Here is a 22,836-nt window from a genome sequence, read left to right as displayed (position 1 = left end):
GCTGGAGTGCAGGGGGAAAGTTATACACAAGCTGAGTTGTGTTTGAGAGCAGCATATCTTTGCTGGTTCAAACAGCTAGGCCAGCACTATTCCAGCTCTAACTAGCATAAACCAACCTGGACAATATAGAATTCAAACTGGTTTATGCTGGATTTTTTTAGAAGGGTATAGCTCTAAAAATAAGCTCAGTTATATTCAGAGAATAAGTAGCTATCACTTCTTACATACCCTGAAAGTTACCTGATTTGGGAATCGAAAGTTGAGGTTATCCTCATTAACTAATTTCTGTAACACAATAGGATTTCCTAGCCAAAATATTGTGGTATTGTCTTTCATTTCTCTCTCTGGGCCATTTCACATTATGTTTCATCACGTCTAAAGGGGTAAGAACAGACATATGCCATATGTAAAAAAAGATAAGTTTTATTGCAGCTAAAATAAAAGGATTGCACACACCGCTCCATTTGACATGTTATAAATTGTGAAATCTCGAAATCATTAAATTAAACCTACTTGTAAGTTTTAGTTTGTACTAAAATGACATACTGTAGTAATACAGTACAAGTGTCATGTGAAGACCTAACAATTTCCAGAATATACCACCCCTGAGTGGCAATTCTTATTTTCTGTGGCTTGTGTACTAGTATTAAAACTAGTATGTCTTGTGTCCATATAGAATTGCATAATAAACAGTAAATCAAGCAAATTTTATCTGGGATCATAGATAATAATCAATGCTGAGTGACCCCACACCATGAGAACTACCTGTGAAGTAAATTCCCCACTGTGAGCCCTGTTGTTTACTTGTAATGCCCTCTGCTGACTGGCTATGAGATGACAGCGTCTCATATTACCCGCTCTATCCCACAATACTAGCTCTGCCTGAGGGGCACAGCAGCCTGAGGAATAATGCATCATTACAGGCTTCCCCTTAGTCCATTCACTAATGTTCACTGGATGATCCCCATTAACTAACTGGACTCCCTCTTGCCTTTGATGTCCATGTTCAGCTCTTGTTCCAAGGTGGTGATTACTGATTTCTGAGGTGTCCTTTTGTGGCTCTAGCAAAGGGAGATGGAAACCTCCCATGGTCTCTTCATGAAGTTTTGGAAAATGTTGTACATTACTCTCTGTAGTCACTTCAGACAGAATTAGGGTGCCTTCTCCTTGTGCCAGCTGTATGGATGCCAGTCCAGAGTGACCTCTGTCTTTTGCTACCAGTGAGACTTTCCAGCTGCCCTGAGAGCACAGAGAGGGGCAGGAGGATTCCACTTGCAGAGAAGAACATGCCGGAGGAGTTTTGTCAGGCTCCTGGAATTGTCACAAGACCATGTTTAAAAACATTCACAATGTTTAATATAACAGGCTAGTTCACATATGAGACAGTAGACCCACAAAATTAAGTCTTAAGTCACATTAAAATATGCATGAATGTCATTGTATTAGATGTCAAAATATAATCTCAAGTTACATCTGCAAACAAATGCTGCTAAAGCTGTTATCAGAACTAACTTTACTTTTCTGAACCATCGCAACTGGTTATTTTTGGTGATCGGATGGAATAAGTTCCCCTTAAAGATATTATGTGGACAGCATCTATTAATCTTCTATCCATTCTCCAAACTGCTGGAGCCTAACCAAGCATCTCATGTCACAAGCAGGGGAAACACCATGAACAGATAGCTAGTCCATCAAAGGGTACAGACATTCACATTCACATTCTCACTCAGCCCTATGGACTATTTAATTCTCATCCATGTATTTGGATTTTGGGAGAAACCCACACAGAAACTTGCAGAAAAATAAAACTCCACAGAAATGACTCCTGACTCAGGCAGGACTTGAACCTGAGACCTTCATTATAAAACATTGTGATGGTTCTTACCTCCGGTATCACTATCAGGTGTACCACAGCATAGTTTGAGTCTGGTGAGTCTTCTGCATGAACAGTCAAAGTCAGGGTGATTGCCCTGCCTGTCTGAGCAGTTTGAGGGGTCCTTAGCTCAACCTCCCTCTTCACAGAGCTCCCTATACGGATAAACAGCCTAAAAAAAGGAATCATTGCAAGGAACTTATCTAACATCTCTGGCTGGATTATGAAAGTACATTAATCTTTAACCAAACTAATAAACATTGATAAACATTCAGTATTTAGGTAGACCTTATTTTAGTAAAAACCTGTAGTATTTGCGTCATTTAACTGGCTCTGTCTTTCTTCCATTCTCACCTTTGTTGGTCTCGGTGGGAGAGATACCCAAGGTCATCTTCTGCTGAAAGACTGAAGTGACGGTTGGGTCCATGATTAAATATTTCAAACAGCACAGTTGAGCTGTGACCTGGGAGAAGATGTGGAGCAGAGAGCACCTGGGGACAAGGGGAAATTTTCATTTAGCTGTTTTACATTTTGCCAGAACATTATTCTCAAATTCACTAATACCTGTATCTCTACGTGTGTTGGTTGAATCATCTCAGTGGAAACTCTTTCGAGCAGGTTCCCCCTTCCATCCTTTCCAGAGAGACGAATGGTGAATGGCATCCTGGGAACTGAGTCCATGTAGCCCACTAACTCCTCTCCAGACCAATAAGAAGATGAGTTGTTCAGCAATACCTTCTGCAGGCTCTCCCCTTTGGGTCCCAACAGAGTCACGTGACTGAATGAGGCCTCCTCATTGGGTGAGAGGCCTGTCACTGCAACCACTAAAAACACTGATACTTCTAAGTAGAAATGTGATGGTAAGAACATAGTCACTTGAAGTGTATAGATATCAACAACAATGAAAATTCAAAATTACACAAATGACTCAGGGAACAAAAAGAAAGACCTGCTATAGGGCTGCCCTCAAGTTTCCTTAGTCCTGGATGTGTCTCATTAGATTCTTTTGCAAAATAGTACAGGAAGTCCAAGCTGCTGTCACCTAGAGAACATCGGTTAATACCAATTTGGAAAAACTCTACGAAATTTGAAACACATTTTGCCATATCCAACAAACAGAATTGAATAAAAATGTTTGTTAAGGCTTAAACACATTACTCTTTTTGTTACTTAGTCGTATTACTCACTTAATTCTATAAAGTTAGGACTGGCATCTTTACCTAGGATACTGAAAGTAGTTGGTCCAATGGCTTTTATTGAAAGCTGCCATATACCTATCTCTAGTGGAGGCAGCAGGCTTATTCTGTATAGACCCTTAGATGAGTCCAAAATTGCTAGAGGGCCATCAGTACCAGGAAGAGATTGTTGAGCACCTGAGAGAGAAAGATAGATAAGAAAAATCATCCAGAGCAACTTACAAATGACGAATACTACAATTTGATTTTAGTGATTCATCCCCGGGAGACTGTAACGTGAAGTGGCTGAATATGAAATTTCATAATTGTTTAGAAAGGCACAAGACAGTACATAGATGCACTGTAGGTGATACTGAGTGAAGCAGAGAGAGAATTAAGTGTTTTTCTTTATTAGACAAAGTGCATCAACGGGGATATATCAAGGGATACTTCTATCTTTAGGTGTTTTAATGAAGGTACAGTGAATATAAAGATTGGTCCCTTTTTGTATGGTAATTGTAAACTGGGAAACTTGTTTTTGGAGTTCACTCTACCTTCTGACATGCAAGCTTTGACTAATACAGACTTTCATTCAACAAGGCCCTAGAAGTCAGCTTGCACTGTATCCGGCAAGTCTCCTGGGATCTCTGTTTGTGCTGAGTCCCTGGTGTTCACTTCCTTTGGCAGTCTCAGGCCGCATGTATAACGAGTTAATCTGGTCATCAAAGATTTGCAAGTTATTGGCTTATCTCTATGCCACTGATGACCCAAGATGAGGTAATGTTCAGGGGAGCATATTTATCTATGCTTGGTTGACTGTTTTAGTTCTCAGCATTAGTATGAGTACCTAAGGGACTGACAAGCTCACAATGTGTGAGCTGACCAGTGATGTGCAGCATCACTTTCGTCACAGCTTTGTCCACTCTGAAGAAGTTTGATGAATCCAATTCATTCGCTGTGTGAAGCAGAGTGACCTATTCAGAGAAATAAACATGGTTATGAAGAATCCTGTATCCAGAATCCTGACAGGACTGTATAAAATTCTTGAAACAGGCAGAAATTATGGTCTTTTGGTCATCTAGTGTTTCCAATTGACTGTACCTTGCTGGAGGTAGTGGTGTCTTCTACAATGGCTGACACTTTGTGGATGTCTTTGTTTGTCGTGAAGATGGTTATTCCTCCAGATATAGATGAAAGAGAAGAATACAGAGAGAATCTACCAGGAGATAAAGTTTCTCTCTTTCTCTTTCTTTTCCCTCTTTCTCTTCCTTTGAAGCTTGGATCCTCAGTTAGTAAGAAGTTTACCTAGCACATGTATTGATTAGATGGATGAAAACACTGTCCTGAACATAGTTGCCTACATAGACAATTGCTTTCTAAGGCAGCTTCCTAGCTGAAATGGAACTTCATAAATGACTGATCTGGAATATGCATTACATGCTTAGCTTTCCTCCCATGAGACACAGTACAGTTTAGCATTAGCATGCTGCTAAGAAAACAACAGAACACTTTAATAAATACACAGAACACACAAAGTAGAAATGGATAGTAAATTTGTAATTAGACTGAACTATTAATACTTTTCATTATTGAATGCATAATTTACAGCATTTACTGTATATTGCTTTTAATGTGCCTGTGTGTTTGTGTTACCTTTGTTTGCTTCTCCAGTATTAGAGCCTGGACTGCTCTCTGTAGATGACGGTCTTTAGGAGAGGCGTCTGTGAATACAAATATCTCTGACAGCGGAGGGCTATGGGTCAGAGCCAACTGGTTCACAGACACATTCACACACATAAGACACACACAGATAGAGACACACTTGTAAATAATTGTGTTTAGTTGTGTTCAGTGTTTTCTAAGAATGTCAGAGAATGTCAGACCTCAATTTTATGGTTACCTGAAGAGCAGAGAGACACATCTCTGGTTCATCCCCACCTCCAAGAGCCATCAGATCCTCCATGTATTGCATGAACTGATAAGGGTCATCTGTCTCCCTCACTGGCCCGAAACCTATAACAGACTTCTTCATCAGTGTGCTTAACATAGAATTAAATATAAATACAACATAATTGTTCTTATATTTTTTACATATGCCAGTGGCACATATTGTTGAAGTGACAAAACGTTTACTAACTGAGATTAGGGTTCTGTTCAGTGTTCTAATGTGATTATAATAGACAGAAGATATCACTCTAACCAGGGTCGTGAAAAGGCACCAGAATGAAGGTGCCAGGCAGAGTAGTGCGTTGGCTCTTTTCACGAGCCTGTATGATGGAGAGGGTTCGGAGACGTGCGGCTGTGATCTCCTCAAACATGCTGCCGGTGGTGTCAATGACGAAGACCAATGCTGGGGGCTGCTGGACACTGAAAAGCCTACAGGTTTCCACAGAATTCATCACTTATGTGTTTTGCATCTTTGGACAACTCAGTTTCACAAAACTAGAAACAGGAAAGTAAAACTTCACAGACAGACCAATCTTTTCTCATGCACTCAATATTAAATAGAGGTGTCATCATATTTAAATCATATTGAATCATATTTCTTGTTACAAAAACAGCCTTCTTCCACCTCAGAAACATCACTATGCTAAGGAACATATAGCTATGCTAAGGAACATATAGCTAAGCTATCTGTTTTTGATTTCTGTTTCTGCAGAAAAGTTAGTTCATGCATGCATGACCTCTAGACTAGATTATTGCAATACATTACTAGGTGGTTGTCCTGAATCCTCAATAAACAAGCTACATGTGGCAGAGCGGGTTAGACCCCGCCCTTTTATTTGTGGCTGTCACATGAGTGATAGATGTGACAGCCTATCGGCCGCTGTCCCTGGCCTATTTAAAGTCTGTTTATGCAACCTGGTGATGCGTCATTGTTAGCTCTGCCCCTTGTTGCAGGCGCGCCGCCATTCAATGCTGGCGGTGTTTGGTTGGCAGCACCGCGGTGATGTGCAGGCTGTTCCGTTCCCCCAGGTAGGCTATAGGTAATAATCTAAGACTTGCAATAATCTACGTGCTCTTCCTTTCAGTTGTTTTGTTTTTATGTGTACGCTGCTGTGAGCAACCGCACGCTTATACAATTTCGTGATGATCAACTGGTATGTAAAGTTATTCTTTTAAAGTTTCAACTAATATTTAACTGAGCTAATCAACTGATGCCTTATGTTTTTAGCAGGATATTGATTCTTTTGAAGATTCTCCGTCTTAATGTGGACGTTGGGCTGATCGTTTTCTGCATAAAATCCATTTAGACTGCGCTGCTGTTTTGCTGCTGTGTTACTGTTTTTGTTGTATGTCTTCACCGCTACAACCATCGATCTGTTTACCGCTGCAGGTGCCGAAGTTGTGTACGTGGGCTCGCCCTTCATTCATTTTATCATTGGCTGCCTGTGTGTTAAGTTGTATGTTTCTTTACTTTGTCTTTGGCTAGTTTGGATGTCGATTATTGTGCAATGTGTTCAGTTGCAACTTTGTTGCCATGTGATTGGTGAACTTGTTTTGTCTACAAGTTAGTATTCCCTTGTGGTGAGCATTTGGTATCACCAACCACTCTGAATTTTTTTATTAGTTGTGTCTAGAATAATTTGTTTAGTGTATTCATTAATCTTGTTTTTGTTTATTTAAGGCTGATGGACCCCGGGTTGGGAGGCTAGCTTTTCTTGCCTTCTGGTGGTGGTACTTTAAGCACTTAGTGTGGTTTGCCGCTTGTAACCACTTATACCTCACTGGGCGGGCGTGTGTGTGTGCGTGTGGCTTTTGAATTAGATGCTTAGTTAGCCTACCCCACTACGGGTGAGCCTCAGCCATCTTAACAGTTATTTTATTTTATTTTCTGGTTTATCGTGTGTGTGGATGAACAGTGTGGTACGAGTCATGTGTGTGTGACATTCTGCCTTACATGGACCAGAAGGTTTTACCTATTGATGTGAACTTAATAAATTAACTTTTGTACTGATATCCACGTCTCTTTGCCCTCCATGGTAACGAACCTGTGTGCTATTTACTAACCTATTTACTTTGGGTAGTTATTTCCCCTCTCTCTGAATAGGGGTTGCGTAGTCAGCTTGTTATTTATTTACCACTATACGATTTGGTATTTGTCAACCGTTTACCTCCACCACCACGCTACATACAGTTAGTTCAAAATGCAGCTTCTAGAGTTCTTACTAAAAAAATATGATCATATAACACAAATTTTATAATCACTGGTTACCTATTACGGTACGTATTAATTATAAAGTATTGCTACTGAACTTTAAGGCCCTTAGTGGGTTAACTCCTGTGTATTTAACCACCCAAAACTCTGGGCTTCTGGTAGTACCTAGGTCCTGGGATATCTAAAGAAGGGTCCACTAAAGAAGGGTGAGCATTTTCACATTTGGCTAATAAACTCTGGAATAGCCTTCCTGATAATAATAATGGTCAGGGCTCTCTTTAGCCAAGCATTCACATAATGCATCTCATAACCTTGCACTCCAGTTATATGAGATCAAATGCACATGATTATATTTGATTAATGTTATAAACAGCTGTTAAGCTAATTATTTTCCATTTCCTTTTCTGTTTTATCTCAGAATGCCCATCCCGAGGTAACGAGAGAGTATGCCAGCTCCAGTTTAGATCGCGCCTCTTATAAAGATTTTAGATGCCTCAACAACTGTGAAGAGACATGCCGCGAGAACTCCTGTGATGACTTCAAAATGAAGCAAACTCTGAATCAACATACAACAATGCTACATTTTTCTATATATCCTAATCATTTGTTCACAACATGGATTCATTACTTCAATTAGCTCATTGTTACTGCCTTAAATTAATACATTGTTTAAATTAATACATTGTTAGCTGCATGATTTGTATATGTACATTTTTGAAATACGTAACTTGGACACGGTCACCTATGATAACCGAACACTCTAAATTGTAATGTAGACACATGCGTTTTCTGTAAAGCTGTTTTAAATCGATATCTATTGTGGAAAGCGCTATACAAACAAATGTGAATTGAATTGTGTCACACATGAGGTGTCTAAAGTAAAACAGATTCCTCTCTTGCCTCATATATAGATCCCTTTAAGCAATATTCAAGTTAAATTAAAGTGACCTCTGACCTGAGGAAGCTTTTGGATCCCACTTCTTTGTGGAGGTCTTGAAGCACTCGAAGGGTTGCTGTGGTAGCCAGATGGGCAGCTTCTTTATGGAGGAAGTGATGAGGGGAGAACAGTGGAGATGTGCTGTCTTTGTTGATTCCGCCCTCAGGTCCTTGGTGACGACTACTGTCCAGAATTCCACCGTGACTGCACTTGCCTTTAAATAGCCAGACAATGCATGTTGCTTTTCTTATAAGTAACTTACCAAATCATCAGAATGAATCATAACTCAGTTTACCTTTATTAATTCAGCAGACATGGTTCTCTAAACTGACTTACAAATAAGGGGATCCAATTGTGCATATTTATTCATTCCAGTAATCATATTTGTTGTTGGTATTAGAAATAAAAAAATAAAAAATAAGTACGTAAATAAAATCTTAAAAGTAACATTACACTAACAAGGTTTTGAAAAGGAAAAAATGTCACAATGCAAAATCTTATTATCTTAAAAATAGCCTTCATTTTCATTTTGAGGTGAAATGCGACCAGGACATGTTTTAGTCACTCAAGCTACAGTACATGTTGACGCCTATACCTGGCGGTTTGACAGGGTAAGTGCTGAAATAGCCAGTAGTCAGTAGCGGTTCTGTCTGACGAATCATTTCCTCCAGGAGATTGCTGTAACAGCTAAATCTGTAGCATTGTGCACAGGTAGGGGTGTCCACTGAAAACAAAATAGATTTATTTATTTACAATAAAAGATTTAAAGGGTTAGTTCACCCAAAAATTAAAATTCTGTCAGTATTTACTCACCCTCATGTTGTTCCAACCCCGTAAGACCTTCGTTCATCTTCGCAACACGAATTAAGATATTTTTGATTGAATCTGAGAGCTGGATCACTCCTCCATACTAGTCCTTCTTCAGGGATTGAAACTTGCCAGCCCCGAAAAGTCATTAAAGTTATCGTTAAAATAGTCCAAGTGACTATAGTGGCTCAATCTTAAGTTTATCAAACGACGAGAATACTTTTTGTGCGCAAAAACAAACAAAAATAACGACTTTATTTCAACTATTTATTTCCTTCTCTCTGGGCCCCGAGTAAGTTCACCAGTATAATTGCGTAAGCTTCTGTTGTTGTACGTCACACGCATCACTCACATGACCAGAGTCGGCCAATAGTGAAACTACGTGTGACGTAGCTCTAAGCAATCATACTAAGGTAACTGACTAGACTTTTTGTTTGTTTTTGCGCACAAAAAGTATTCTCGTCGCTTGATAAACTTAAGATTGAGCCACAGTAGTCACTTGGACTATTTTAACGATGTCTTTAATGACTTTTCGGGGCTGGCAAGTTTCAATCCCTGAAGAAGCCTATGGAGGAGTATGGAGGAGTGATCCAGCTATCAGATTTCATCAAAAATATCTTAATTCGTGTTCCGAAGATGAACGAAGGTCTTACGGGTTTTGGAACAACATGAGGGTGAGTAAATACTGACAGAATTTTAATTTTTGGGTGAACTATCCCTTTAAGGTGAAGACTGACTGTTTCATGATTTTATGAAGGACTCACCTGAGGCTACAGGAACTGAAGGCTCTTCTGGGTGAAGAAGGTGGAGATACACTTCTTGCTGACCCATCTCCACCCAGTTACTATGACTGTAGAAGTCCTACACAAAAACATAGGCACAGAGTTTGCCTAATATATTTTGTATTGCTAACAATATTCTGATTAAACAAGAATCTTGTTTTACATTTTGAGCTTCGTAATCTTTTTATATGTTTTAAATTTACAAAGTTTTTAAGTTACAATTTTGATCGTTATTATGATAGGACAGTTGACACATAGACAGTACGTGATAGGAGAGGGGAATGAACTTGAACTTGGGTTGACTCGCCTGAAGCACAATTGCATATTTGTTGGATCACTACCCTCAAGGTTATAGTTCCGACATAATATTTTATTTGTGAATTAATTGTGAATATTGTGACTTTGGCACTAAAACAAAACTCCTGACACAACATTGGCTCCACCAATGGCATGAGATTGGGGTGGGAATATCCTAGAAACCTGTTTGAAAACAGTACATATTTTTACAATTCCAACTGGTGACACTGGTGGCGCAGAAGTACACACTTCACCTTTATCAAAAACAGTGTTGCTATTACATGAATGTGTTAGCAAACCTGTAATGAGTGAAAAAGTTGGCCCAGACTACGTCTAGCCCCCTGGTACTCTTTAGCCTGGGTCAGCAACACTGTCTGGCCCCAGAACTCTCGCAGCATCTGCGTGGCTCCTTCTACCCTCTCAGAGTCAAAGTGGTACACTGGATCAGACCGCGTGGCACTCAGGAAATCCATGGCAGCGTTAGCGCTTGCAACCTCACCCACAGCATGCCAAAACCCCCGACCAAGGTCAGTATACTGGAACAAAAAGATCAGTGAGACTATATGCAATACTCAATGCAAACAAAGGCTTTAAAATCGCCATTGGCTAGTAAGACTTTCGCTGTACACGCACAAACATGTGATTTGTCAAATCTGCTCCTCTTTACAAAATTACACATTTACGAAGATAAATTCTTACGTGATATAATTTGAAAGCATAACATCTAAACTTTTATGAAACTTTAGGCAATCTAGCTTTTTTTATGATATAACCTAGTGATTAAAACTAAAATGTGGCAACCTTGTGGGTGCTTGAGATGTTAATTGTTTTTAATGTTTTTGTAAATAAAAAAATAAAAAATAATAACACTAATTCTACTTAATAATGACTTACAGACTTCTGGGCTCATGGATTTTAATCACATCACATTCGCTCGAAATTATTTGCTTAAATGTGTGAAATAATATAATTACAAAAAATAATAATTTGAAAGAATGTAAATTACATTCACAACACGCAGTGAAAATATCTATGCTAAACTTATTCTCATCCTGTAACTCTGGCATGTGAAATGTAACAATTTGTCAGACAATGGTTAACAACATGCATTATTTAGTCACCTAGTGCAAAATAAATCGCATATGTGCATAAAACCTACCAGCTTCTCATTATTTAAATCTTGTTGATGTTCCACCATTCTGCTCATAGTTTCCATTGTGATGTTGAGTATAGCTTGTTCTGTCATGTACTGATGGGTGTATGAATCCAAGGACAACGTAAGTACACGTGACCAGAAGTTGGGCAGAAAGGCTTGACAAATTGGCATATAGATGAACAGGACCAGGGCACACAGGTGGGTCAAAGCCGAGGAGTCCATCACTTCACTCATTTCACACCGGTCAAAACACCTGAACTGTTTTAGAAAGATACATCACACCTGCAAAGAATGATGAGACAGAGCATACCATAAGGCTCAAACAAGCAGTTGATATACAGGATGTGGTGCACTGTTTTACCATACACACACAACTCTATCCAGCTAGAATAATATATCATATAAATTTTTTCAATTTCAGTTTATTTTACTCTTAAGGATTTAAACGGCAAAAATAAATACATAAAAATAAAATCTTATTTTGATTAATATATTGAAACCAAATGTATGGTCTTATTTTTTGGTCTTGCTTAACATGATTAGTCTGTTTTTTTTTGTTTTGTTTTGTTTTTTTACATTTTTTGATATAGGTAAAAAAAGATAAGAAAAAAGATTTACCTATTTGAATGTATTTTATCTACATGTTCTTGTAAAGCGCTTTGAGATGCAACTTTTAATGTAAAATCAAGTTTATTATTATGACAGACCTTATGAAACAAAAATATATTGCAGTCCATTGGAGCACAATTGCTCACAACACAATTGAAGCTTTTAGGTGACTGTTCATACATAATCCCACAAAGAGTCTTCACATTCCAGAATCAAATCACCAGACCCAGAGCCATAGGCTCCAGAGAATCTGCAACCGGAAGGACCTTTTATTGTTTAACTAAAGGAAGAACGTTGTCAATGTTTTATAATTTGGCAAAACAGATCTGTTCAGAAATGGTGAAACAAGAGGCCCTATCAAGAGGTCACCTGACCCCTGCGACTAACAGACTACGTCTTTCTTAAGGACCAAGGTCCCATGACAGAGATGTAAAACAGACTTCCCCCTTCTTGAAGACCTTTGAATGACCTCATTGTTGAGACCTCTTAAAAACCACAGAGACAAGAGACTTTTCATATAAAAATGCATACAATCATCACAAAACAATTCTTGACGAACTTATAATCAAACATCGTTCAACTACATAATTCTATATTGTGTCTATGACCCCTGTATGTGTCTATTATGCTTAATCACATATAAGTCATCTAATAGTTGTAACTATTACCTGTGTGAATGAAAGTGTATCGTGTTTCCTATCATTATGCTCATATTATTAATTCAGAAGGTGGCTTGATTGAAATCTTTGTAAAAATGTTTATGTTCTTAAAATGGAAATTATGTCTAAACTGAATCCTCTGTTCGAGCTGATGAGTAAGCAGACCACAGATAACACATGCTTCACGATGAGAGAAAGGGGTGGGGGGGGGGATAGAAAAGATCCCCTTCTCAAATAACCATATAGTATCTTATTGTCCGAATTCCAAATTCCTCCAGGAGGCGGGACAAAACACTTGAGTTTAAAACCTTAGACCCGAACAGGACTTTAGTAGAATAATGCGCTAGATGAATAGCACAGAAGTCGGGCGGCTCTCTCTCGAAGAAGGTCTCGGCAGAAGACGATGGTTATAGTAACCATGTAGACGTGTAGAGACAAAGAACCCAAATTAAGATCAGAAGAACGGGTTCAACAGCTTCAATCAAGCCATCATCATCTATTCTCGTCTCAATTTTCTTTCTTTCCTAAGTTTTTCTTTATTTTCTCGTTAAAAGTCTCGGTTCTAAGTTAAGTTTTGCTGCAGTTTCGTTTTAACGTTTCAACTGCAAAACCAGCTTCCAACTTCAAAGACTTTCATTAATCTGCGCCAACACACCACGTGACTGGCTGTCCAAGATCTATCCAGGCACACGAGAAGATCAGCCAAACGAACGGACCGGGAAACCCCCTTTACGACGAAAAAGGAATCCCCAAAAGCAACGCAAGGACAAGCAAGTAGCCTCCAGACTCTTAGCTGAACTGGTGTATATTGATAAAATTGCATAACCCGCCTAAGAAACGATAGAAGGGTTAAATTAATGATTGATGGTTCGTTCAGGTCATGTCTTATAAGTGCATATAGAAACTTGGGATTTCACCATCTCGCTCTTAAAACTCATTTCTTTCCTCACTCTCTTTCTTTCTGCAACTCGTATGAATGTTTGTGTGCGTGTGTTTGTGTTAGATATTAGTTTTATGTTCTAGGATAATCAATAAAGTCTTTTTTATATTTTAAAGATAATTGTCTTGTGTTATGTGCTTACAGATTTATTGTCTTGAACTGCGATCTAAAGCTACCTATGCTTTTACCCTTGAATTATTTCTAAATTTAGCTGTTAGCTGGGAATTAGTCTTTCTTGGCCAGTAAGATATAATATTTCCTAGAATTGATAATTGTTTATGCTTTCCGTTCATTGGATGAACTGATAAAATGATCATACTATTGATTCTGCTACAGTAAATTCTGAAAATAATTAAATAATTAATTATTGATCACAATCCGTTATGAATAATAATTAGTTATATTTATACGGGCGTATAAACGCTACAATACCATGTGATATATTAGGCAATATATTTCCATACATGGGATTTAATATTTATATTTTCCAATATATTGCAATATATGCATAGACCATATATGTATATATATTGATACATATAAAACAAATATATTGCAATCAAGACCAAAAAAGTCACTATATTTTTACATGTAATAGTTTGTCTTTATATGCTTTAATATACTGCAATATGTGGCAGAATCATGACAGACCCATGTTTTGTGTACAAGCACATGGCCCAAGCAAAAGGCCATGTGCTTGTACACAAAACATGGGTCTGTCATGATTCTGCCACAAGACCAGAGAATTCAAAAGACATGATGGCAGAATCATGACACATACATATTACGCAACCCCGCCCCCTTGTTATCCTCGTCTTGTCTTTATTGTCAAGTCAGTTTCACCTGTCCTCGTCATTAGTGTTCCCTATTTAATCCCCTTGTGTTTGCTGTCCTGTGTCGGTTCATTGTGTCAAAAAATGTGTGTATCATTCTCTGTGCTTATCTTACCTGTGAGTACTTTGTGGAAGGTCGTGTGGTTGTGAACATTTTATTAGTAGTATAGTTCGTTTTCGTACAGTCATAGTCTAGTCTTGTCAGTCTAAGTTTCCCTGTCCTGTCCGTATTTTGCCCCCTCGTGGGTTTTGTTTTCTTGTTTGTTACCAATAAACCTTGTGTTCATCGCACTCTGTCTGCATTTAGGTTCATCCACATAACAGAATGAACCGACCACAACAGAACCCAGCAGACAGTATGCCTGACGATCATCCTGACGATCTTGTACATTGGTGGCAGGAGGCGATTTCCGATTCCAGGAATGGAAAGCTTCCGTTTCCTTCCCAGGGTGGACGGACCTTGAGACAGTACACCCGGGTCGCGGAGGAGACGCGGTTCTTCTTGCCTGAGATTCTAGTAAATCGATACCTCATCGAGGGCCTAAACGTTCTGCCTTCTCTTGCTGAATGGGAGAGTCTGGTTTGCCGCCCGTTCCCGGATATGGTGGCCTGCTTGTCATGGAAGGATTCGCAGGCTCCCACCATGTCGTCTTCACCCGACATGCTGCCCGTGATCCCGGAGGGTCGCGTATTAGCGGTGGTCACGCTAGAGAACCAGGCTCACCTCGTTTCGACTCCAGAGGCGTCTTCCACACCCGCTGACCTCCGTGGTAAACGAGGGAGACGGGTTTCTTGGGATTTCCCCTCGGAGTCATCGTCATCTGACCTCACCCAACCAGAAGTTGTCTTCCCTGTTCCCGTTTCGTCTTCCGTTGAGCCCGGCCAGCCGATCGCGACCCCTGCTGTGACCATTGCCCCATGGCCAAAGAGAAAGAGAAGGGAGCTTCCTGTTTCCCATCGCCATCTTCTCCTGAGTCTGCTACCGCGAGTGCTGTTAATGAAGCTGCGACTGTAAGCGCTGTTCCAGAGTCTGCAGCCACGACCGCTGTTCCTGAGGCTGCAACTATACGCGTTGTTCCAGAGTCTGCGGCTGAGAGCCCTGTTCCGGAGACTGCAACGCTAAGCACTGTTCCTGAGTCTGCAGCTGTGACCGCTGTTCCTGAGGCGGCATTTGTGAATGCTTGTCCTGAATCTACCGCCAGGAAGCGCGATTCCTGAGCCCGCGGTTGAGAGGGCGAGATCTGATGCAGTGATGCCTGCCATGAGAGCCACGGCCGATCGAGCGGCTGATGCAGTTTTGCAGTCTGTTTCGTCACAACATGAAATGCCTGTCATCATAGCTGCCAGGACCCTGTCTGATTATTTGTTGTGTCTAGTCAAGATGCTCGAAGTCCCTGTCCGTCCTGTCTTGTCCTCAGTCCCCGAGCCTGCCGCCGAGAGCGCTGCACCCGAGCCTGCCGCCGAGAGCGCTGCACCCGAGCCTGCCGCCGAGAGCGCTGCACCCGAGCCTGCCGCCGAGGGTGCAGTTTCAGAGCCTATGGCGTTCACCGAATCGGAGTTCTGGAGCGTTGATTCTGGGTCTACCTCTGAGAGCTCTCTTCTTGTTCCCGCCCCCCCTACCGCCTGATTATCCCCTTGTCTCTGTTCCACTACCTGCTGCGGCAGTCCCCGCTGTCTCCGGTCATCCGTTTGTTTCCCCTGTCTCCTCTGTCATGTCTCATCCCCGGACTGTTTCCCCATTCGTCCCTGTCGCCACTAGTCCCCATACTGTTTCCCCTGTCGCCACTAGTCCCCGGACTGTTCCCCCTGTCACCACGAAAGCACGGACTGTTTTGCCCAAGTCTCGTCCTTGTGTCTCCCTCCAAGCCTGCCCGGATTCTTTGTTCCCCGCCCTCATCCCGTGGACCTAAGACCCCCGGCACACCCATCCACCCTGGACCACCCCCCCATGAACTCTGTTATTGCTCCACCTCCCCTGCCATGTTTGATGTTTTTATTGTTCCATCCCAACCCTGTTATTTTTTTCTTGTATGCCTTTATTAGTGTTTTCCATGTTTTGTTGGTTTTTATCCATGTCACGGTCTCTTGTGTTTAGTTTCCCTTTGAGGAGCGTCTGGTAGCCGCTCCTTACGGTGGGGGTTCTGTCATGATTCTGCCATCATGTCTTTTGATTTCTCTGGTCTTGTGGCAGAATCATGACAGACCCATGTTTTGCGTACAAGCACATGGCCTTTTGCTTGGCCCATGTGCTTGTGTTGTCGTTATGTAACCCCGCCCCCTTGTTATCCTCGTCTTGTCATTATTTGTCTAGTCAGTTTCACCTGTCCTCGTCATTAGTGTTCCCTATTTAATCCCCTTGTGTTTGCTGTCCTGTGTCGGTTCATTGTCAAACAATGCGTGTATCATTCTCCGTGCTTATCTTACCTGTGAGTACTTTGTGGAAGGTCGTGTCATTGTGAACATTTTATTAGTAGTATAGTTTGTTTTCGTACAGTCATAGTCTAGTCTTGTCAGTCTAAGTTTCCCTGTCCTGTCCGTATTTTGCCCCCTCGTGGGTTTTGTTTGTGGGTTTTGTTTTCTTGTTTGTTACCAATAAACCTTCTGTTCATCGCACTCTGTCTGCATTTCGGTTCACCTCCTGCAGCCACATAACAATATGTGCTATATATATATAAACTGTAGTTTTACAGAATTTTACTGTTTTATTTAGCAGATTTTTCATTTATATTTATGTAATATAACATATTAATTAATAGATTAGCATTTATATACCTTGGAATGAAAAGAGAGAAAGAAACATGGTTTATGAAATTGGTCCGTTAATTAAGATAAGTTTATTCACTATTTATTTATTAGGTTCTTTGATTATATAACATTGTACGTCATTGACTGTGTAAAACAGCCTGGTAAATCAGTTTTTAAACCGGTTCGTTTTAACGACGCATCCGATAGAATCAGTTCCATCACTTCTGCGACCGACCACATCTTGTTCCGCTTGTCAAAGTAGTTCTGCTGCGTTCAGTGTTTTATTACGCATTTTTCCTCATAATATTATATAATATCATATAATAATACATTATTTCTTTACGTACGCTGATATTTTAATGACAGCTATGGAGATTTTAAATATCCAAACTGAAGGAATTCCTGCCTTGGCGCAAGGATACAATTCCTTCTAAGCACACAGTGGTGGGACAGCCATAGACATCATATAGAGACTAGATTCCCCATTGGCCGCTGTGGCGCAAGAAATGCGGCCGCCATCTTAAACCGGTCATACTCCTATTTGCGTTGCATAGCAGCAGTAGATGCCAGAGCACTGTGCAGCATATTCCTGCTCAAATCGGCGGACCATCACTCGGGGATTACTTTTCACAAGTAAGATTTAACATTTAACAATACTGTACAATTGTTTGTATTTTGTGAGTAAAATATTCAATGTGTCCTGTATCATAGCTACGTGTATGACCTGTGCAGCAAAAAAACCCGCGTGAAAATCAGTTCGGTATTCAGTGAGATATGATTAATTAAATGCGCTGGCAGCTCATTGCACCTGCCAAACAGATTACACTGAGCGGAGTGGGTGAGCGGTTTAAGATGGCTGCCCCACGGCTCGTCCGCGCCAATAGGCAGTAGCGGTCGATAGGGCGTCTATCTATATGATGTCTATGGGGACAGCCACGCGCGCAACAGGAGCGAGGACCTTGGACCTTCATCTCAACCGTTAATCTTGGATGTGAAGCAATAATAGGCAGGTAAAATGCATATTTTCTAATTTCATCATTACTATATGTGAGTTTTACATTTGGACATTTTTTTTATCGTTTCGAATCGTGTTGACGATGTGTTTTTAACTTGGATGAGGGCCATTAAATTTAATTAAAATCTTGATAATGTTTAAAATGCAGGTCTTGGTTGATGGTAGGCTACCGTATTACTTAGTTTTTTCTTCTTCTTTTTGTTTGATTTTAGCCAAGTCCTACTTCAAAGTCTTGTAATTTTTAGGATTTCTGTTGCATTTTATTACCAACTATTTTTCCACCTGAGAGAACTCATTTGCCAAACAGCCGACCACGAATAGCACTATTTTTTTTCGATGATATAACGTATATATTCCACTTGCCCAGTAATATGTAATTAAGTTAACGTTATATTAGTCGTAGGTGCATGTAGTCTTAAAGCTAAAAATGGCCGTTTTCCGAGGTAAGGTTGAATACGTTCATCATTACATCACTCTTTACTTCTATCTATGGGGTTTTAAAGTAACGTTATTTAACCAATGAAAAGTATTAAAAAGAGCTTGTGACTAAACCGCTTGACTCCGTTGGACCTGTCAGTCAAACCTCATAACTTCAATCCATAGATATAAACAATAGAAGTTGCCTTGGGGTTCTAAACATGCGTCAAAACCGCCACCATCTTGGAATAGGGTCTTGTCATAGGAAGTAGCCATAGATATAAACACTAGATGTCGCCTTGGGGTTCTTAACATGCGTCAAAACCACCGCCATCTTGGAACAGGGGTCTTGTCATAGGAAGTAGCTAGGTAACGCTGAATTCATGGATGATGCCGGACTTCTGTGCTGCGTATGGATGTTTACACGAACGAAATCTAAAAACAAGACAGCAAGGTATTAAATATCACAAGATTGTGAAATTTTGTAAATTTTTGTAAATTTCTCTGGACTCTATAATAAATACATGTTGTATGTGTGTGAGAGTGAGAGTGAGGATGTGTGTGAGAGTGAGTATGAGAGTGTATGTTAGGATGTGTGTGAGAGTGAGCGTATGAGAGGATGTGGGTGAGAGTGAGTATGAGAGGATGTGGGTGAGAGTGAGTATGTGAGAATGTGTGTGAGTGTATGTGAGGATGCGTGTGAGTGACTGACTTTTCCCACTATTCTTCTACTTTTATTGCTAATATATTAAGAGCATATTATACAGTCCATGATTTATTACTGAGATTTCTTTTTTATTTTTCCTTTTTTTATTCGACAGATGCCTTTTCAAGATAAACCCGGAGAAGGGATCAAAAGTAGAAAAGAGCACATCAAGAAAGCAACAGTCAGTCCAAAGGTGCTTTCACTGATTAACAAAATTGCAGACTATGAATGGATGGGGTAAGAATTTTGGAAGAGTGACAAATCTGAGTGTTTTATTTATTTATTTTTCTAATCTATCTGTTGACAAAGTTTTATATTGGTGTATTGTTGTAGTTATTAACTAGAACGAGTTATACTAATGGTTATATTGGTATATTGTTGAATTAAACATTAACAATGATGTGTTAGAGCTCAAGAAAGTATAGAAAATGTTATGTAAAAACTGTATTTTGAATAAAGGAAAACTAATATTAATATTGTGGGAGATCTTTTAGTGTTTAATGTTCTATTATTTTAGAATTTAAAATGTTTTCTGGTATGTCTGAGTTTTTGGGGTCACCATTGTGCTGAAGAGTAGACCCTGTGGTTATTTTGACGATTGGCTGAAGACCATTAAGAGTAGACTATAATTACTATATTTTAATAATAATGACTTTGAACACGATATTAAGTGGTTTAAAGGTTTGCACATATATTGCAGGTTGCATATTTATTAAGTATTCATATATTTTAGATCTTACATCTATATATCTCAATATATGTAGATACATTATATGTACATATTCACATATATGTACATTATATGTGCATATTCACATATATGTACATTATATGTGCATATTCACATATATGTACACATTATTGCGCATAGATTTTACAATATATATATATGTACATATATTTCCATATAATTTTACCTATATTTAAAATATATTCTACCATATATTAAACACATGTGACACTATATCTTTACATATATTATCAATACATTTTCCCATATAAATCAGAATACATTATGGTGGATATTTATAAATATAAAATTGCATATATTTTACGATATATAAACACATATATTATATATTCATGTTCAATATATTGCAATATATGGAAAGCGGCAATTTTTTGCATATTTTGCAATGTATTGCAATTACATGAATATATAATATATTGTATAATATATGTATCATTAATATATTATTCCATGTATTTCCAATATATAATATATTGGAAAAATAATATATTACAATATATTTCAAGTAATATTTTGGTAAATATATTTTCCTTTCGTAAGGGAGTATTAATACCATGCAGAACATTCACTATAAAACCATACAATTAAATTATTTTTTTTGATAGATTTGGGTGTGGCTTCATGCACCTGCTCTGTGTTTTCAACTGCTGATTAAATTGTTGATTTATTTTTGCCAAAATGCAACCATAAATTTCTAAGATTTTTATAGCGTGCTGATACCAATACGCATATTATGTAATCACAAAAGAGATATAAAACACAGGGTTTTTTTCTTACCTCTACTGGCTTCTTTCCTTTTGTGGTCTCAGTCTGGCTTTTTTTCAGCTTGTATTTTCATGCATTTTACCAATTGACAGAATCAAACTCCAATCAGCAATCAGAAATGCCTTGTGCACATGATGTGGTTTTACACACAGACTGAAAGCAATTAGTGTCCTCACCACATTATGTGCAGTCTTTTGAATAACAGAAGCTGAATAACAAGTTTTGGTTCCACTTTATTTCGAAAGTCCACTATAAGAAAATGTTCAACTCCATGTCAACTAACTCTCATTAGAGTATTAGTAGACTGTTAGGTTATGGTAAGATGTTAGGGTTCGGGTTAGTAGAATAAGTCAACTTGTAGTTGCCAAGTTACGTATAGTCAGTAGAATATATGTTGGGGGACCAACAAAATAAAGTGTTAGCAAATATTAAGCAGACAGTCTACCAATACTCTAATGACAGTTAGTTGACATGTAGTTACAAAATTACTAATAGTTAGCAGAATGTCTAAAGTGGACTATCGAAATAAAGTGTTACCCAAGTTTTAAGACTCTTGTTTTTGTGAAATTCTGGAGGTGCTCCTAAGCTAAGAAAAAGAAAGAAACATGCCTGCAACCTGGTTAAGATGGATGTCCACGAGACTCATATCCTCATTGCATGTGCTTCCCTCCTTGTCTTCTTTCTCCTCTCTCTCTACAGTTTTTTCTCCCTCACTTGCCCCATTTTAGCATGCTGCATTGACTCCACACAATAGTGCTGCATATATTAAGGGCTACTCTGTCCCCCTTCCCTGCTCTTCAGTCCTGTCTTTTGCTTGACATGAAAACACACACCATGCTCACTTCCCCCAGTGCTTCTATTGTCACTTCATGGTGAAAGACTTAAGACGTGTTGCTAACCAACCCCTCTCCTGGCATTAGACTTCAGACTCAGGCTTTAGGAGGGCTGGAAGGATAAAATTCCTTTGTATTGTGGATCTTTTGTAATTTGTGAGTTTTGCCTTTGGAGGGCCTATGGCTGCATGTTTATATAGATTATTGCTTACTAAATGCAATTCAGTACGTAAAATATTGCATGCACTGCAACAGCACTGGTGAAGCTACTGTACCATCCAAGTTGACAATTAAGAGTAGGGCTCGCAACTTAAAATGGACAATCAAACCGTTTAGCAAGCATGAGGAACTTTTTCCCCTACCTCTTTCTTTCACATCCAGACAGATACTCATCTACAGCACTCCTAATGGTTAACTGGCATCATCAATCAATCCTCATTGTTACATTACTTTGAAATGTATTTGTCAAGCCTCAAAATAATTTTTATTTATTATTATTATTGTTTAGGAGACAACCTCAAATTTGAACAGATAGATCTAGATCTAACTCAAAAGAGTCGACTGGTACAAAAAGACCTGGAATGCCACCTTCTTAAATCAGTAAACCTTTTGGAATCTGATCATTAACAAGAACTTTCTAAGCGAACATACATATGTTACTCATCCTCCACAATGAGGGAACATTGTATTTGCTGCTTTTGACCTCTAAGTGGCATTATAACCATAGACTTCCACAAGTTAGCAGGCAAACACATCAAAGCACATTTTTGCAAGTAATATGAGAAGGACATTTAGTGATATATTTAGGACATTTAGTGATATATGGACTATAATAACTAAAAAAAATGTTGCTACAAAATTTGTTGAGATAACTTAAATGTCCAACTTAATTAAACTAAAGTTAACTAAACTTAATATTTTAAAGGATCAATGTGTAGTTTTTTAGGTATTTTATTATCTAAAATCAATATTTTTGTTCATAAATATGTCCTCAATGGTGTACAAATACCTCTGCCAATGGTCTGACTTATCCTCGTAAAAGAATCATTTATAAAAATAATCTTTATATACATGTGACGGGTAGGTCCACGGAGGCTTCCATGTCGTTCCGCCATTTGGAAAAACTATAATAGCAGAGAGGGTCAAGTAGTACTAGGCCAACAAGTTTCCACAACGCGTTTTCGTTCATTTCGACGAAGTGCTATTAGAAAACATCGGGTCATAGCTTTTTGGCACATAACAGCTACCGTAGATGAAACACACATTTGAAAAAGCGAGGCGCTGGAGAGCACAATTCATTTGAATGCAAAATAATATTTCACCGCTAGATGGGAGAAATTCCTAGACATTGTCCCTTTAAGTCAAGCATGAAAACAT

At 39.0% G+C, this 22,836-nt stretch overlaps 1 protein-coding gene across 6 annotated transcripts; it reads right to left on the bottom strand.

The window, feature by feature from the left end:
* Positions 1 to 405: 405 nt before the first annotated feature.
* Positions 406 to 21,323, bottom strand: vwa7 (von Willebrand factor A domain containing 7). 6 transcript variants are annotated; one of them, XM_077248261.1, is made up of 19 exons: positions 21,236 to 21,323; positions 18,611 to 18,839; positions 13,110 to 13,284; positions 11,190 to 11,468; positions 10,330 to 10,566; positions 9,716 to 9,812; positions 8,740 to 8,868; positions 8,163 to 8,358; positions 5,249 to 5,424; positions 4,949 to 5,061; positions 4,702 to 4,818; positions 4,150 to 4,353; positions 3,896 to 4,022; positions 3,094 to 3,246; positions 2,823 to 2,915; positions 2,438 to 2,715; positions 2,228 to 2,364; positions 1,886 to 2,045; positions 406 to 1,311 (listed from the first exon to the last, which is right to left on the bottom strand). In XM_077248261.1, exons 4-19 carry the CDS (start codon positions 11,418 to 11,420, stop codon positions 709 to 711), a joined length of 3,051 nt encoding a protein of 1,016 aa, XP_077104376.1. In that variant the 5' UTR covers positions 11,421 to 11,468; positions 13,110 to 13,284; positions 18,611 to 18,839; positions 21,236 to 21,323; the 3' UTR covers positions 406 to 708. The 6 variants fall into 6 exon arrangements, with proteins under 6 accessions (XP_077104376.1, XP_077104375.1, XP_077104374.1 ...); XM_077248260.1 differs by lacking the exon at positions 13,110 to 13,284 and having other exon boundaries at positions 21,236 to 21,316; XM_077248259.1 differs by lacking the exon at positions 13,110 to 13,284 and having other exon boundaries at positions 20,639 to 21,303.
* Positions 21,324 to 22,836: the final 1,513 nt, after the last annotated feature.

Source organism: Siphateles boraxobius, unplaced genomic scaffold (genome assembly GCF_051911475.1).
Source record: "Siphateles boraxobius isolate OS27281-9 unplaced genomic scaffold, OSU_SipBor_1 30, whole genome shotgun sequence".
Lineage (NCBI taxonomy): Eukaryota > Metazoa > Chordata > Actinopteri > Cypriniformes > Leuciscidae > Siphateles > Siphateles boraxobius.
Note: the sequence above shows the minus strand (reverse complement) of the source record. Positions and strands in the feature narration are given on the sequence as shown.

Bases quoted from the DNA above. Each gene is read 5' to 3' on its own strand.
- vwa7 (XM_077248261.1), bottom strand. From the start codon at position 11,420: ATGAGTGAAGTGATGGACTCCTCGGCTTTGACCCACCTGTGTGCCCTG. The intron at 4,023-4,149 runs GTACAGTCAATT...TTCTCTGAATAG, and splicing joins ACACCACTACCTCCAGCAAG to GTCACTCTGCTTCACACAGC. The intron at 3,247-3,895 runs GTACTCATACTA...TTTCTCTCTCAG, and splicing joins TGAGCTTGTCAGTCCCTTAG to GTGCTCAACAATCTCTTCCT.